Below are 16894 nucleotides of genomic sequence, written 5' to 3' on the forward strand. Positions count from 1 at the left end.
GTTGATTTTTTTATTTTTATTTTTGTATATGCATGTGCACTTGTATCTATCTTCATGCCCGGTCCTGTGAGCCGAAGCTTATTACAATGACCAAAAAATGGCGTAAACACCAGAGCGTCGCCTCGGTCCATAAACTAGGTAGGATCCAATATTCAATCCTGTTCTTAGTTCTGATTTTATGTCTGGGTTCATTGATCTCTGGTGATGCCCGATGCCTCACATGATGGCATCTTAGTTGAATTTGCCCAGTGTCTCCTGCAATGAACTGACCATTTGGTGTCTCCCTTACCTTCCATTTCTGCAGGGTCTTGTCTGTGTCCTCTACGCATGCAGCTTCATCGCCTTTTCATTAGTTCCTCCGTAGGGTGATGGGCACAACTATGAGGGGGCATGCTCGATTTTGTCGATCTAGAATTTTATGAATTTGTTGAGGTTTACTACATATTAGGTCTGAATTCATTTGAAGCTTGCAAAATCTCGACAGCTTGTCTTGTAGGTGCTTCGCATGGATTGTGACTCAGAAATTGATGGTGCCTCAATCCTCATAAGGAATGCAGCCGCAGTCACTGTTGAAGGTAAATGCTTATAGAATTCTTGGTCTTGAGACATTAGAATGCTAGCTTGGATTCATCGAATGGTGAACCTCGCCCACCCCCGCCCCCTCTCTTCTGCAATGGAAATGAAGAAATGGATTTCGAATGGCTACCTCATAGTTGAAACCTTGTTCATGTAATCATCATGTAACTCCTTGGTTCAAATAAGCTGGTGGAGAAACTCCATGAGGTGAGCTGAGTGGTAAAACATCTTTTGGATGCTTTTCGACGCTTAAAACAAAGTAATTATGAAAGTGGCTATGCAACACAAAAGAGGTTGGCTCCTTGAAGTGAGTGAGTCCGTAGGTTGGGGATGGAGTAAGATCAAGATTCGTCCTTTAGTTTCGTTAAGGTTTTCAAGTTTCCGTAAGTTACACCCAAATCAAATATTAGTTTTGACCAGTCCAGAGAGTTGAAACAATGTAGAATATTCGTGATATATAGATTAGCCCAAGGTAGTCTAGGCTAGGCTAGGCTAGGCTCGAGTGTGACTTGTATGAAGAAGATGAAGGTTGATTGAGATTCTAGACGTGATTCCTCCATGAAGTAATTTTGGTATGGTTGGCTTAACTAGAGAGGATATTATGAGATATGACTAAAATGTGCTCTCGGCATGCATTCGTCCGATTGGGTTGTTGTCACATGTCGAGCACTAATTAAAGGGATTTGAAAGTGCGTGCAATCAGTGTGCTAGTTTGATATATTGGTCATCAATCTTTGACGATTAGCTTGGGATGGGTATGGGTGTGTCAAGTATCTTTTGATGATGCTTAGCAGCCTGAGAACGACATAGTATATAATGTACCCCTCCAATGCTTTGCTTTGCTTTGCTTTGCTTTGCTTAGCTCAGCTCAGGGGTGAGCGTGCAATGAAATGAAGGAAATAACATTGCTTGAATCGCCTCGATGCTAGATGGTGTGGGAGTCTCTCGATCGATCGGTTGGTCGATCAATGGAGTAACTCAACTGATTTGGAGGGTGGATGGCTCGACCATCGATCGAGCAATGGAGTAACTTGCTGATTTGTCTGCTTTGGATGGTGGAGATTGGATCGAAGTTGATCTAGCAAAGTACAATTGAAGTGCCCACTCCCTCTCAACCATCTACAATTGGTCGGCGGAAGAAATTGAGATGATAAGATGTCGTGGGGGTCCATGGGCATCCAGATCGTATTTGATGGGCCGACGATAAAGTTGGTGGTAGGATGCCGATCCGTATGCGGCCCAAGTGCTCACACTTTGCAGCCCCACGACCATCGAGCACACCAAATCTTTATTGTAGGGGGGGGATGTCCAGGGACCCACACCGGGCGGTGGGCTCTTGCTCTGGAGTTGCAGTGGGGTTTTAGAGGGCCCACGTCGTGCGTCCGCCTGCAGTGGGGCCGATGGACCCACATCAGGTATGGCCATTCGGATCTGCCCATGTCGAACAGCTTGCTTTGTTGGGCCCGATCAGCTATAAAAGCTCCTCATCTGCTGCCCGCGTAAGGAAGGCAGGAGGAGGACACTCGGCTTGGTTGATTTGCCCACCTATTCAAATCTAGTGAATTAGCTCCGAGTTCGGCTGATCTGCTCGCCTTACGTCGAATTCGATCCACCCACATCCGGTAGATTGTGTTAAAAAGACAAGACACTTTTGGTCTACGGAGAATGCATTCAACAGAATTTGATCCGAATGCCGACCAACCCACATCACAGGCAAGTTGGGTCCATGTTAAAGATACTCGTAGGATCCATCAATCAATCGTTGAGATGCTTTCGTTTACAAAAAAAGATGCATTAAAGATGCTTGTGTCCGTGAATGATGCAGCATAGACCATTGAGATGCTTTTGTCCGCAAAGGATGTACTAGATACTTCGGATGCTTTTGTTCGTTAAGGATACAACGATCACTTCAAATGCTTTTCCCACGTGACACTTATGGATGTATTGGATGCTTTTGTTCGTTAAGGATACAGCGATCACTTCAAATGCTTTTCCCACGTGACACTTATGGATGTATTGGATGCTTTTGTTCGTTAAGGATACAGCGATCACTTCAAATGCTTTTCCCACGTGACACTTATGGATGTATTGGATGCTTTTGTTCGTTAAGGATACAGCGATCACTTCAAATGCTTTTCCCACGTAACACTTATGGATGTATTGGATGCTTCGCGAAGAACATGTTGAATGTTGGGATGCTTTGGCCGTTGCAATCACACTATCATCGAAAAAAAATACTTGGAGTCATTTCGACCACATTGTTGTCGATGGGAATACTTGGAAACCATTTTAATTGTGCCCAAGTTCACAAGATGACATTCTCGTGATGTGAGCGTCCGATACGACTAAGGTGAGGAGGAGGACTCGAACTCGAACGTTGACGTGGACTTAAACGCTCATCCCAAAATCATCTTTCACGAAGATAATTTTAATTTGAATAAAATTAAATAATATTCTCGACGTTAAATAATTTTATCAATAACCGATAAAAGTAAAATAATTTTAATAAACAATAATTTTTATAACATAATTAATTTTTTAAATCGATTTAACTAGAAAAAAAAAATATTCTGAGATAGAATATTCCTTTTGACAATCAATCTCCTATGCTCATATTACCTGAGGTGCCACATGCCGAGCCTTAATTGGGACGAATATTTCCCCATCAGCAACCAAAGTCCCCATATGCAATCACCAATAATTTTATCAACCGCATGAGTGAAATGATAATGAACTGTTATTTCCATCATACCAAAGTACAACAGTGGGTATACATTCTCTTGCCATCAAAATTTACTTTACAGGTCCGACGCTAGAAAGAATTATAACTCACCAACTTAATGTGTTACCCCTCCCAAGTTTTTGTCATCTGATGCTCATCAGAAGAGGAGGATCCAAAAGACAAAAATTTAAGCTTTTCACCAATAAGGACAACTCCAGCAACTGAGAGAGCAAACAAGCAGGATGTCTCTGAAGTATAACCTCTACCATCGGCAACATCTGATAACGAAATCTATCCACACCCTTTTGGATCAGGCTTCCCAAGTAGCTTTCCAGATGCAATCAAAACTAGCCTCCAAACCTTTTGATTCGTTGCTTACTGTTGCAAAGCCTCAGCTTTCCGCTCAATAATTACCAGTCCAATTTATCTGTGCATGTTGTGGCTGTTGATAAACACCCGCAGCAGGGCCCACCATTTCTACTGCTCCAGCCGCAGCCTGAGACTGCTGGACAAGAGGATGAACAGAAGCGGATGCAGGGTGATAGATCCCACCCAAGGCACCATGGCCAGTTTGTGTGGGTGCTAATGTCATATGAGGCGGCATACCGTAGAAAGTAGTAGCAGTCTGAAGACTGGAATTGTCCTGCCCGGGTGCCGGAATCCAAGCAGCTGAACCTTCGCTCTGCTGAAGAGAATGGTAACTCGGATATAAATAAGACAAATTACAAGAAATCAGACTTAGTGAATAGAAATTACAGTAGAGATTGTATAAAAGTAATTCGCCATCTGGGCTTGTCCGAACCTGAATTCACAATCACTATATAGAGGCAATATATTTGAAGTAAACCAGTTCTTTTCTTTATTATCATTTATTTTACACTATCCAGGACCAAAAAATACTTGCAGCACCCTTTACAAGCTAATCACAGAAAGTTTTTAAATATATCATTAATATATTGCTCTAGGACAGTTTATGCTACAAAAGTGTTTCAGCCAATGATTGCTAGAATCTTTGATCATTTGGCTGTGTTCGTGAATTAAATGCATATTTATTAATTCGAAAACTTCTAGCCTAACAAAATGCAAGCAGATCATTGTCACCTCCGACATGTCTCATGAAGGAAAAATTTGAAGTGATGATCACTTGAACAAACAAAGGGAGCAGCCATAGAGAGACCAAGAGCCATTATAAAAATGATAGTGGCTCTCAAAATTCAATGGCAGCTTTCAGATTTCTGAACTATAGGCAGTAGAATTGTTTTTCTTTCAAATAATCACACATGGATAAAAAATAATATCTCAAATCTAAATAAAAGAAGAGAAAATTACCTGTTGCTCAGAACTATAGATATTATTTTCTTTGAATTGAGTTGAATTGAGATCCTCCTTGCTAGTCGAGTTACCACTACTCACAACAGGACTATATGTGTAGCAAGTTGGGGTGGAGTCGTAACTTCCATAACCCGCTGGGATTCCAATAAAAGCAGAACTACTAATGTTAGTACCAGGCTTATATTGAGAAAGGGAGAACTTGACAGGGGCAGCAGCTGCTGCAGTTCCAGGATGTGGATACATGCTGCCAATATGAGGTTGCTGAGGGAACGCAACGCTACTCAGAAAAGGGTGAAGGGCAGGAGGTGGAACATAGAATGGCGAGAAATATTGACCATATGAAATTGGATAATGCGATAAATGTACACCAGCAGTTTGCCGAAATATGGGAACTGGTTGCTGGGAAACAACACCAGAACTCTGCATGGCACCAACTGCTTGAGTTGCGAGAGGAGTTGACCCAGCTGTAGATAAAATAACAGAGCTCCCATTCTGTAATGGAATAACAAAGCATTGGTGTTCTAATAAGAATAGAAATATAGAGAACACATGGTAAAGAAATCAGTAAAATGCTGAACATGAAGCAGAAAAAAATGTTATTCCAACAAAAAATGTTGTTAACTTGCAACCAAGGAAGTCTCAGTATGATGTAAGATGTTATCACGTAATAAAATAAGATGTCTCTTTCAATAGAAATTAAATGCTAGATATTCTTGCTTCATTTTCATCATGATATCCACGTTGGGAGCATTTGGTTGCCTACAACTAAAATCATCTGCAAGTAGCAGTTGCAGGTCTTGGAAAGGAAGAAGGAATGATTATGCTGTCTAAAGTAGAGAGAGTTTTGGGGTTGGATATAGTATCTAAATCAAATTTTCTTTTGCAACCCACCTAGAAGGTATGACAAATGGAATTTCAATTGCATATCCACCTGCAGCTGGAGAGGATAAAGTTGTGTAGACAAGCTTCAAGTGGTTTACCTGCATGCAACCAAATGCATGCAAGTGGACTACTTGCTGCAGAATGACCAGCAAGCAGTCCACTTGCAAGCAAGCAACTAAACAGCCCCTTCATGAATTTAGATTAAAAAAATTAGTTTACGTAACATAAGCAATTATCATCTTGAAAAACTTAAGAGACCATCCTTGCTACTAACAAATCTAAGGCCCGGATATACAAATAAATAATTTCATTTAAGTTTGAAATCTATTACATGTTGCAATCGTCATGTGAGTCACCCTTACTATCAGGTATCATTGAACAAAATAATAAAAAATGAATTGTACATGTACCACTATCAAGCTATATGTTCCAGTATTAGTACTTGGTCGGACCATGAAATACTACTTTATATATAATGGTCTGATCGATATTAAAAACATCAGATGGATTAAGCATAATGGGTGATCACATAATTTAAAAATTAACACAGGAAAAATAGGTGGTCACATAATTTTTAGAAGCAGGTTCCTATGAGATCGATAAAGCACTCTGCTTTCACCAATCTCTTGTAAAACTATGTTTTCTTCATGACTAAGAAAATGCATAGAAATTCACCTGAACCAACCGCTTGGTGTGCCTGGCCAAACTGAGTACCAGGGACAACCACCATGTTACTATTGTACCCAGCAGAGGTACTACATGCGAAGAAAGGAGAAAATGACTACTCGCAACAGCAGTAGGACGAGAGAATTGTGACAACATCAACATACAAAAAGGAATTGAAATTGAAATAAATTAGGAGGGCCCACATAATCATTGTGAAGATAACGCTGAGGAACAGAAAAAATAACAAAGAAAGCAAGAAACTTCACCCATCCCAAACCCTATCTAGACTACTAAAACCCGAGCCTGCACTGAATGTGTAAAAGCTGAGACAAAGCAATTGTAAAAGCAAACGAGTAAAAGCATTTGTACTAACCTGAGGCTGCAAATAACCAAATGTGAAAAAGCAACTACAGCTTAGCTTACCGAGAATCCAATAGTCGAGACAAAAGACCCAAAACTCAAGCGAACATTTTTGTCACATCCTATGACTAATATCCATGTTAGTTACAATGCAATGGACCACACATACAAAATATTAATTCCAACAAATAAGATTGCAATAAACAGAAAATTTTGGATGCTTGAGCTACAATGAATGTGACCATTAAAGGAACAAAAGGCAAAAAAGATCTGCAAAAAGATCTAATAGTAGGAATATATACCACAAAGTTTGGCAGATTAGTATCACATGCCCCAGGCTCGGAGCTCCAGAAGGGTACAAACTGGTTTCCAAACATTTGCAGTGCCAATCCAAATGTTGAATTCATGGATATAGATGGAACAACTGGAATTTTAGGATCTTCTGGGGCTATAACAGGTTCTTGTTTGGCTTGGCCATACTCTTTTGTAGCTGATGTGCCATAAATCCCAGCTTCCCTTGATGAATAATTTTCTGGCATCTGTCTGGGTGATTGTATATGATCTGGATGGTCTTCTTGAGAAGCTGAGGATGCAATATGAATACTGCACTCGAAAAGAAAGAAACATACAAGGCTAAGAAAACCAAATTTTGACAGCAGAATGGATCAGTAAATTATAGCAAAAATTACCAGAACACAATGTAAAGACGTCTATTTAATTCAATGACAAACACAGGCTTGTTATCAACTAAACTGGCATTTGGCACTTTTCAGAAATTAGCTTTATGATAGAGGATCGTGACACAAAATGTTACAATTGTCTAAGGACTTCACTTTAGGGCATTCTAGTACAGGCATGCGTTACATAATCAAACATCATGATAGAAACTATAATTTTTAATAAACACAGACGACAAACTACCATAAAAAATTAATACATTTACAGGACCATCAACCAAATAGTCTGAATGCCAAGTACTAATGTAATTGATTTGAAAAACAATTCTCCTTTGTGGAGGCACTACAAAGATACATCCTTGTTATATTCACAACGAAGGTGAAGTATGTAAGAAATTTATATCAAATAAGCCAAAATTTTGCTTGAAGAACTAATAGGTGTAGCGAAACGATATAAAAACAAGTGCTTACTGCATGTTAGTGAATGCTGAATGCTCTTCCATGACATGTTATCTCCTGAACTGAATATAACTAAAAGCCATACAACGTGGTCAATAAAACATTATTCTCAACTCGCTAAAATTAATTGATATTGAAAAATAAAAGGGTAGTACACAAACATATCATCTAAACTTCAAATCTCAAATAAACAAGAAACAAGGATCAAAATTGTAGAACAGAACATCAGTACCAACACAATGGAATATCTGACCATGAAGAAGGCTGCTCAACATTTTCCTCGTTCTCTTGAAGCGATCCTGATAATTGTGTAGCACTCTTGTCACATTTGTCGTCATTTGCAAAATCGACGTTGAAACAGGCATCAAAGCTTCCAAAACTCAACCCATGTCTTTCAGAGCCTGTGACTTGAAGATGATCAGGAATGATCACATGTTGTCTAACTGAGAGTTGCACTTCATCTAGCTTCTTTTCAAGCTTTGAAATAGTTTCCTCCAGTTCAACAGAGCATGAGGCTGGCACTGATACTGACTGAGAGACAGCATTGCCCATCATAGGTACATCATAATTGCCAGCAATTCCAGATGCCTGGGTATGATCCGTGTGTGCTGATTTTGGTTTCCACTCCTTATTAGGAACAACTGCTGAATATAAAAAAATCAAACAAGGAGAAGCAAAATGCAAAGTCAGACAACAGAACACAGACCATGTACTAAAGCAATATATATATCAAACCAAAAAATAATGTAAAGTAATAATTTCATGCTTTATATAAAAATATAATATCATGTACATCAGAATCAGAAACACTCTTAATTTGTTAAAGTTCACCAATTAATTATCAAAAATTTATTAGACTCAACCCTAACTCTTTTATACATATACTTTAGTAGCTAGAGAGAGGCAACCAGATGTTCCCAAATGCAACCATATCTCAATTGACACCAAGCTAACTGGAAATTACATGTTTAAAAAAGAACCAATAGAATTTGGTGGTTTCTTATCTTAGTACCAGTTTCAACCTTTTTCAGGTGCTACATAATTTCCATTATCTGCAACTCTCAGACCTACAAATCCACAGATTGATTTCATCATGACCATTGGTAACATCCAAGTTAATCGTAAAATCATAGAGGAGATGTTACTTGCACCAAGACACTGCGTTCAACCATATCAATTTTGCAGACCAAACTTGTAAAATCAACAAAATCCTAGCATTCTTTAGTATGTTCCAGTGACATTCAGTTATAGTCATTTACTTGATCTAATACTCTAGATTGTCTTGAGGACTCATTTCCCTATAAATTATCCCATAAAAAGAACCAAGGATGGTAAACATGAAACACATATCAAGGTGATATTGGATAAACCCTGCCCAATGTTGTGATCTACTTATTCATGCATATAAACTTACATTATTCATGTGTATATATGACAATGTAGGCCATGTACCTGTCTGAGGCTTGTTTACAACCAAGCACTAGTTCAGGTGTCCTGGCGATCTCCTACAACAGCAGCATGACCTTAAATATTTAATTATAAAAAACAATCTATCCCGATCATATAGAAAATAAGTTCTCATCTATCATCCCATTGTAAATATTTCTTTATCCAGTAAAGTGGAAGTTGTGTTCCAAGGTTCTTCTGAACAGATTTGCTTTGACAGAAACCCAACACTGATTTTGTGAGTTGACTTCAGGTTCAAAAGCTACAATAATTACAACATTCTGTTGCTGCCTGGTTATATTTATAACTTCTGTACGATCCACTTTTTCAATCAATGAGTAAAATGTTTGTAATCCACTTTTGAAACTCGTTTCTTAGTGATGCACACAAAGATCACCACTCTAAACCTGATCGAGTGTAACCAGCTAAACAGGAAAGTTCCATTATTAAACGGTATGAAAATTATCTAACTAAAATAATTTGTTTTCATGTATGAAAGTATATAAAGCATGTTTTACAACCACTTGAGCCTCTTAATCAAGGTTCCAAAAATCAGAGTGTACCAACAACATTGTCCCAGTGTGATTGTGCAGTGTGAACATGTACCAGCATAAAAATATACCAGTGTACCGACCATATCGATCACAGGTACTAGTAGTTGTCCATGTATTTAAAACCTCGCTCTTCATTGCCTCCAGAAATGCACTCTTGCTCATTGACATCAATGCTTTAATAGCCTGCACAAAACTCAGGAGAATTCCACCCCCTACCATCTGCAATATTGGCATTTCCTTCTCTGGCTTGGTTCACATCAAATGAATGGATCCTCTGTCATTAAAAACTCTTAAGCTGGTGCATCGGCATCTGGCTCTGTTCACCACTAGTTCAAATCTGACATACAATCTGATATTTGAAGGGTCTACATGGAATGAGCTTCAGTGGTCAAGAACAAGCTAAAAATTAGTCTTGACTGACTGATTCCGTGGAAAACAAGCCAACTCAACTACCATGAAAATCATCAAAGATTACTTGTATTTTGCAGTCATTTTATCTAATCAGAAAATATATCATATCTGTAGGGAAGTTAACCAAGTTAATCACTGATTAACAATTTTAGGAGATGCAAATCTCTTGTCCTTGGGACTCAAGAGATCCAGCAGTGCGAAATTTTAATCGAATCCCCTTCTATCATCAATTCTTCTGGAGGCTTTTCAACTCATTTAAGTAGTTAATATGTCTCTTTTTTATTTTGAAAAGAAGGAAATAAATTATTAGCCTACAACTTTATTGTTTCATTCAGCAGAGTATCAGCCTTTCTTTTACTTTTACAAGTTAAAAACCCCCCCTTGACACTGATCATCAAGCTGAATATCAGATGCCTGAGAGCAGCATTATTAGGTGCCTATTTCACTCCAAAATCCAACTGAGCTTCATATCTTCTATAAGACCCTACAAGATAATTGAATAAAACAGAAAGATAAGAGAACTGTAAGAACAACCATACTCAACTATACCTAGTTAGATCTTAATAGCACTATTTGATCCCAATCTAACTACACAATTAAAATTATTTGGTTTTGGTGCATATAGGACTTTAATGAAGGAAAACTATGATAATATACTCAAATTATGGCTTTGAAAGTTAATGAATAACATGCTGCCATGTTGATAGCCAACAAAATATTCATCCCCAAAGTTTGATAATTTGACACCTGCACTCTAAGCCCCTGGCAACTCAATGATAATCTTCATCACAAACTATGTTAACGTAACTAATAACAGTATACCAAAACTTCAAATAACCAATCTATCAAGACAAGAATATCCCTTATCAGAATATAAGCAACAAAAATGTGTAATACCATGGGTCAAACAGTACCTTTCTGTGAACCAACTGGCTGCTGGGAATGGTTACCATAATTAGATGATCTGCTACCTGTAGGTCCCATTTCAGAAGATGAAAATGCAGCTTCAGAAGCACCTGTGAGTTGATTTGCTTCAGATCCTTTTGACTTAACCTGGATCTCTCGATTTACATATGAACTGCTCATTTCTTTGGACCCTTTTCCCATCAGAGGTGAGACAGCATCGCACACAACCTTGTTCGTCGCCATTTCAACAACTGTTTCTCCACACTGGATTACATGCTTGATAGTACCCAGTTTACCTGGGCTACAGCCAACAGGTGATGGCACAGTCACAAGATCTGCAGATGACACATGGAAACATGGAACAGATGACATTCTCTCAAATGATGAGAATTGGTCCAAAATCTAGTGCAAATTGTCCAGATATGGAACAATTTGTCACATCATTATGAAATAACAAGGTAGTCCATATCTTACTGGTTTTAGCAGAACATTCTTCCCTTGAGGTTATGGTACTATCACTAGATACCTGGGACAAACATCCCTGAGATGACAACAACATATCTGTTTCGTTGTGACTGTTTGTGATGCCAGATACAGTGCTGAAATTACTAGGTATTAGAAAGATATAGCAAGCACCGAAAACATAAAATTATGCCAAAGAAAAGGAACTGCATATATTTTTAACTGACAGAAGTAACTACAGAAGAAAACATAGAAAGTTCATCCAATACAAGCATACCAAATTTATTTGAAGCCAAGGCATGTAATTTTCATTGCTTACACCATCAAAACCTGAATCTCTCTAGAAGTTGACAGAAAAAAGAACAGTCATTTTAATTTTTAAGTCATGTACTTCATTTTAATGGACTTGTTAACTCTGAATTGGCAAGTTCATAAGAATCAGTTAATAGCAATCAACAGTCAATTTAGATGCCACTCGATTAAACAGCCAACTCATAACTTTTACATTTTTCAAGGGCAACAGTTCTTGAGGAATGGTAGTGCTCTCCTCATGGAGCAATGATACATTTTTCTCTGCAAAGCACCTCAAGAAAACAAGGTCTCGCAAATGTAAGTTACAGATCACCGATAACCCTGTAACCAAGAGGAAGAAGTCTCAACCTCCATAAAAGTCTTGTAAGAAACTATGTTGTTGCCAAACCCCTTAACTAATGATCTCTTTTTTAATTCATCATATTACAAACACTTATGTAATAGAGGCAAAGCATGTGCTCAGTAATGTTACTGACTGGTCCATTCTCTCATCAATAAAAGCAAACTACTCGGTCAACCTCCTCTGCAGGAAAAGCAACACAACAAAAATAATATACTGCTTGATGTCTTCAGTCTATCCAAACAACAATTTTCTTGAACAATCACCTTTTTCAAGTTTTCGCAAAGGCTATCAACTGCTGCTAAGCCTCCTCATCAATGAACATGGGACTTTCTCATTAGGCCCACAACATAATCAATGTCAAATTCATATCTAGAGCAATCTAACACATGCAACGAATAGGTGGAGAAGGCCAAGTTGCTAATCCACTTAACAACTAACAGCCCAAAGAAATTACATGATACTTGTTTATTTTATTAGGATCCTTTTAAACATCCTGAATGTCACATCATGAATGAACCAAGGAAAAGTCCGTTTTAATTGTTGAAGAGGTAATGTCACAATTCTAGTGAACAAAAGTGCAGTATATTATAATAATAATATGTTGAGTCTGAAGTTTGAAAACATATTTTAGTAACTGATGTTCATCAAAGCAATTATCTGTTCAATTGTTTCCGGATAAAATTAATAACTATTTGACTATTAAAGATGAGAACCAGCTTCTCACTGGATGACTTCGCCAAACACCCGGAGTCTGACACCGGATTTCCACAACCCTCTAAAAGACTCCAGGAAACGAAGAAGAAAAAATAAATTTTCTACTCTTCTTGAAGTTGTTTTAGATGCTATTCTTGACATGGTTATGTTTTCAATATCAACCTCCAGACCAAGAAACTCAAAACCACAAAATGCAGACAGTAAACCCAAAGTGATTGTTCCAATTCCATCTAATCACTCTTAATACCATGATATAACAAAACACACATGACATAATACAAACTATGAATCACATTGGACCACATTCAATTTGCTAGGGACTACAGTATCACAAGCATCTTATTTAAGTTATAGGGACAAAATTCATCAAAATTCAAATCATGCAAGTAAAAGTGTAAAACTCACTGAACGCTGAGCAAAATCCTCCATGAAAAACAACACTGCATCAGAGCATGCTATTTATCTATGTAGGCATTTGACTTAATCACATGATTCTAGTTTGATGATATCACCAGAGTCCTAGCTCACAAGTACCTTGAGATGAAAGTTGTAGATTTGTTCCCTTTGCCAGTACCAATAGGTAAAACAGATGTATTGTCTTTGTCTGGGCCTTGTTCCGCTCCATTCTCCTTACCAGAAGTAATGTTTCTACTGTCAGCAACATCTGACAAGACAAAATCATATCCTTTTTGTTTCAATAACAAGCAAACTAGAAATAGCACAGTTGCATTGTGACAGCTGCCAATTAACATTTTATGTAATGCATGGTTTAGGTAGAAGAATAAGTTAGTTCATGATAATCTGATTCAAGCATTTAGCAGATAAGAAATGTCACCAGTTACAGGATGCACACCAATAGAGAGGAGCTTCATGAGTAATGAGCTCAGACTCCACATACAAACTAGTCAAGTTGGACACAAATTGAGATTTTTGCAGTGGGAAGCATGCAAAGCACTGGTTACATGCTAAATGGAAATATGTCTATCAACAAACCAGTATATTTTTACAGTGAGACTTGTGAAACTGCAGTAGAAACTCAAATGACAATAAGCACATGCAATCAAACAAAATATTCAAATGCATCAAGCTGATTCCTTGACCTGAAAATCAAACTTTAACTGTGTTTTGTAAGGATAAACACATACCATTGGATAAGTAGCGGTTAGAAAAGTTTTGGTGACCTCCGCCACCTCCTCGCCCTAATGCCCCTGCCCTCCATCTACAATCTGAATGCTCTCTCACATTCTGTCGAAATTAATGAACATTAGCAATAGCAACATGATCACACAACATGCTTGGGAGATCATGCCAGAGATGTAAGTCACGAAATCTTGACTATGACTTCTGATTTCTGAGACATGAATCCAAATCTTAGAACTTATTACATCATCAGCCAACATGAATGAAAAAGATCTACCTGAATCCAAATCTACTTGTTTAATTTTTTAGCTTTCTTAAAGAAATATGAGCGTTGTATCAAAACAGATTGCATCAGTCTAACTTTAGCCATGTAATAGGAAAAAGTTTTTGCTATACTAGAAAAAGCAAAGAAAATGTTCTGCTAGAATACAGACTGGGCTATTATTAGTCAGTATGACTGACCATCGCTTGAGCACAGAGTGGTACTATGCTAGCATAAACCAAAATCAATGATTTGTAATTTGAAGATTGTCAAGGTTAAGAACAAACACAAAGTAAATCCAGTTTACCCCATTTCTCTTATCGCGCTTCCTTTTCACCTCATGAAAAGTGTCTGAATTACAAAAGAAGGAAACTTATTAGTACTTGAAAGATGAAAGTAGAACATAAGCAAGTATGCACGGAAACACGTGCCAACAAAAAGGAGAGGGTGCTGAATTAGCAAATGATGCGTATGTGCTTGTCGGGATAAGAATAAAAAGAAATCTGCCTCGACTAAGTATCAAACTTGGTGCAGCGAAATCTGACTAAGAAAAAGAAGGATCCATACGAAGCAAACTGAAGCTATAAAAGATGTCGCACTATCCTTTAGTCAACATCATTTTTCCCGCTATTATGACACTGATAACAAATTACATTAAAAAGGAAAAAATAATCAACAGGTACGTATCTGTACTCCCATTAAATCTTCAAAAATCAAATATAAACAAAATAAAGGGTTCAGTAAATCAGTAGCAAGAAACGGCAACACTCGACTAAATCCTATAGAATATTCCACTCAAATTACTCTTAAAAGAGTAAATGTCATGGAGAAGTAAAAGGAATGGTGAGACCAGTAAGTCAAAATCGATTCAAAGAGAAATGTTTGTAATAAACCGGTCAGACAAGAGAGGCAGCAAATGAAGATATCGTATAATAGCCAAAATATTATCTCGATGTCAAAAAGTAACTTCTTTCGTCCTCAAAATGCACGGTTAACTAGTGATCCATCAAAATATCAACTAATCGACTTAAACCATAACAACGAAAAGAGTCTAAACGAGTTCGACAAGGGGAAGAAGCTAGCTCAAAAGTGCAACAAAAATGAGGAAACGGCAACCCGGAGCATGATATCAGCTCATAAAATCCAAATAAGGAATCGAGAAATCAAGCCACTTCCAGGAGAGGGAACAGAGACTGGGAGGAGGAAAGAGGAGACCCTGGAGGAGGAGCTTCTGGGCGGTCTCGTTGGGATCCATGGCGCACTCCTTTAGCATCGAGTAAATATCTTCGTCGGTGTGGTGGCCGGCGATCTCCTTGATGTTCTGGATCGTCCGCCGCAAGCTCGGCGGGATCGAAACCCTAGCGCCGCCGCCGTTCATATTTGAAGCTACAGCGAGAACGAGAGAGGGAGAGAGACGAGGAGAAAGGAATGGGGTCTGCGGGAGAGAGAGAGGGGGAGGGGGCAATAAAGTAATATAACGCTGTGCCCCGACGCAAACAAATACGTACGAGTCCGGCATGGTGGGAAATTTCCTACTTTATATGAGTTTTTTCGCATTTACAATAACATTACTTTTCTTTTTTTTTTTTGAACGAATTTTCTAGAAAATATATATACTTTGAATATTTTTTAAAAGGATCACTCTTTTAATTTTTTTATTTTATTAAAATTTAATTATAAAAATATTTTGGTTTTGACTCTTTATGATGTTTTATTGAGATACTGAAAATTTTATAAATATTATTAAAAAAAATATTATATGAAATATCATGTTATATCTTTTTGATTGTCATTGGTCAGGAGTCAGTATAATATCATATGTTTGGATTCATAATTAATTTGATTATGATTAAAAATATATTTATATTATTTATAGCATTTTGAAGTACATCTTATATAATCTTTCTAAAGTGATATTGTTTGAGTGTTTTTAAAATTAGAGATGATGTTTGAGAAAGAATAAAATGGAGATATGAAATACTCAAAATATGAATATTTTTGTTTTAAAAAAAATCTTCTTGTTTATGGTCGATCTTTTTTCTTCTTTAATATTATATAAATATACATATATATATATATTTATAGTAATATATAAAAATTAAGGTGGGTAGAAAATGGGAAGAAACAGCGACACATATAATAAATTGAATTGATGTAATAATATGCGTATTTTCTGGGTCATTATGATATGATTGCATGTGATACGGGAATAAGAAGGGAGGGACGTGAGGGTTCATCGACTACCTCGAGTATTTTGAAAAGGATAAAATCGTATATTACGTTCATCGTTCAAAATGAACAATTCCTTGATGAACTTACGCATGAGTGACCAAATGGTCCATTTGACGGTTTATCATAACTATCGACCTTCGATTCAAGACAATTTCTTTGTTTGTTTTAAATGTTATATTATCTAACTCCAATTAAGTTTGATATTATATATAGATAATGAAATAATAATATTATATTACGGATGTCCAATTTATTTATTTGAGAAAGTTCATGATACCTTTTATTTTTTTATTTTTTTTTTGGCTCTTCCTCTCCTCGTTTTAAGAATAATGACCATGTTCAAAACAACAAAAAATAATGGGCAATGTGCTCAGCCATTCGGATCCCAACCCGAATCGTACTCAAAAAGTCCGAAACCGCGATCGTTCGCCAGCCGTT

General features: G+C 37.4%; 1 protein-coding gene across 5 annotated transcripts; it reads right to left on the bottom strand.

The window, feature by feature from the left end:
* Window positions 1–3291: 3291 nt before the first annotated feature.
* LOC135639889 (GBF-interacting protein 1-like) lies at window positions 3292–15726 on the bottom strand. Of its 5 annotated transcripts, none has more exons than XM_065156474.1 (10): window positions 15440–15726; window positions 14532–14575; window positions 13968–14067; window positions 13357–13486; window positions 11466–11590; window positions 11000–11287; window positions 7907–8318; window positions 6841–7141; window positions 4628–5122; window positions 3292–3983 (listed from the first exon to the last, which is right to left on the bottom strand). In XM_065156474.1, exons 1-10 carry the CDS (start codon window positions 15600–15602, stop codon window positions 3702–3704), a joined length of 2340 nt encoding a protein of 779 aa, XP_065012546.1. In that variant the 5' UTR covers window positions 15603–15726; the 3' UTR covers window positions 3292–3701. The 5 variants fall into 5 exon arrangements, with proteins under 5 accessions (XP_065012546.1, XP_065011374.1, XP_065010789.1 ...); XM_065155302.1 differs by having other exon boundaries at window positions 7907–8315; window positions 11000–11326; window positions 15440–15723; XM_065154717.1 differs by having other exon boundaries at window positions 3292–3980; window positions 11000–11326; window positions 15440–15723.
* Window positions 15727–16894: the final 1168 nt, after the last annotated feature.

This window comes from Musa acuminata, chromosome BXJ1-1 (genome assembly GCF_036884655.1).
Source record: "Musa acuminata AAA Group cultivar baxijiao chromosome BXJ1-1, Cavendish_Baxijiao_AAA, whole genome shotgun sequence".
In the NCBI taxonomy this organism is placed as follows: domain Eukaryota; kingdom Viridiplantae; phylum Streptophyta; class Magnoliopsida; order Zingiberales; family Musaceae; genus Musa; species Musa acuminata.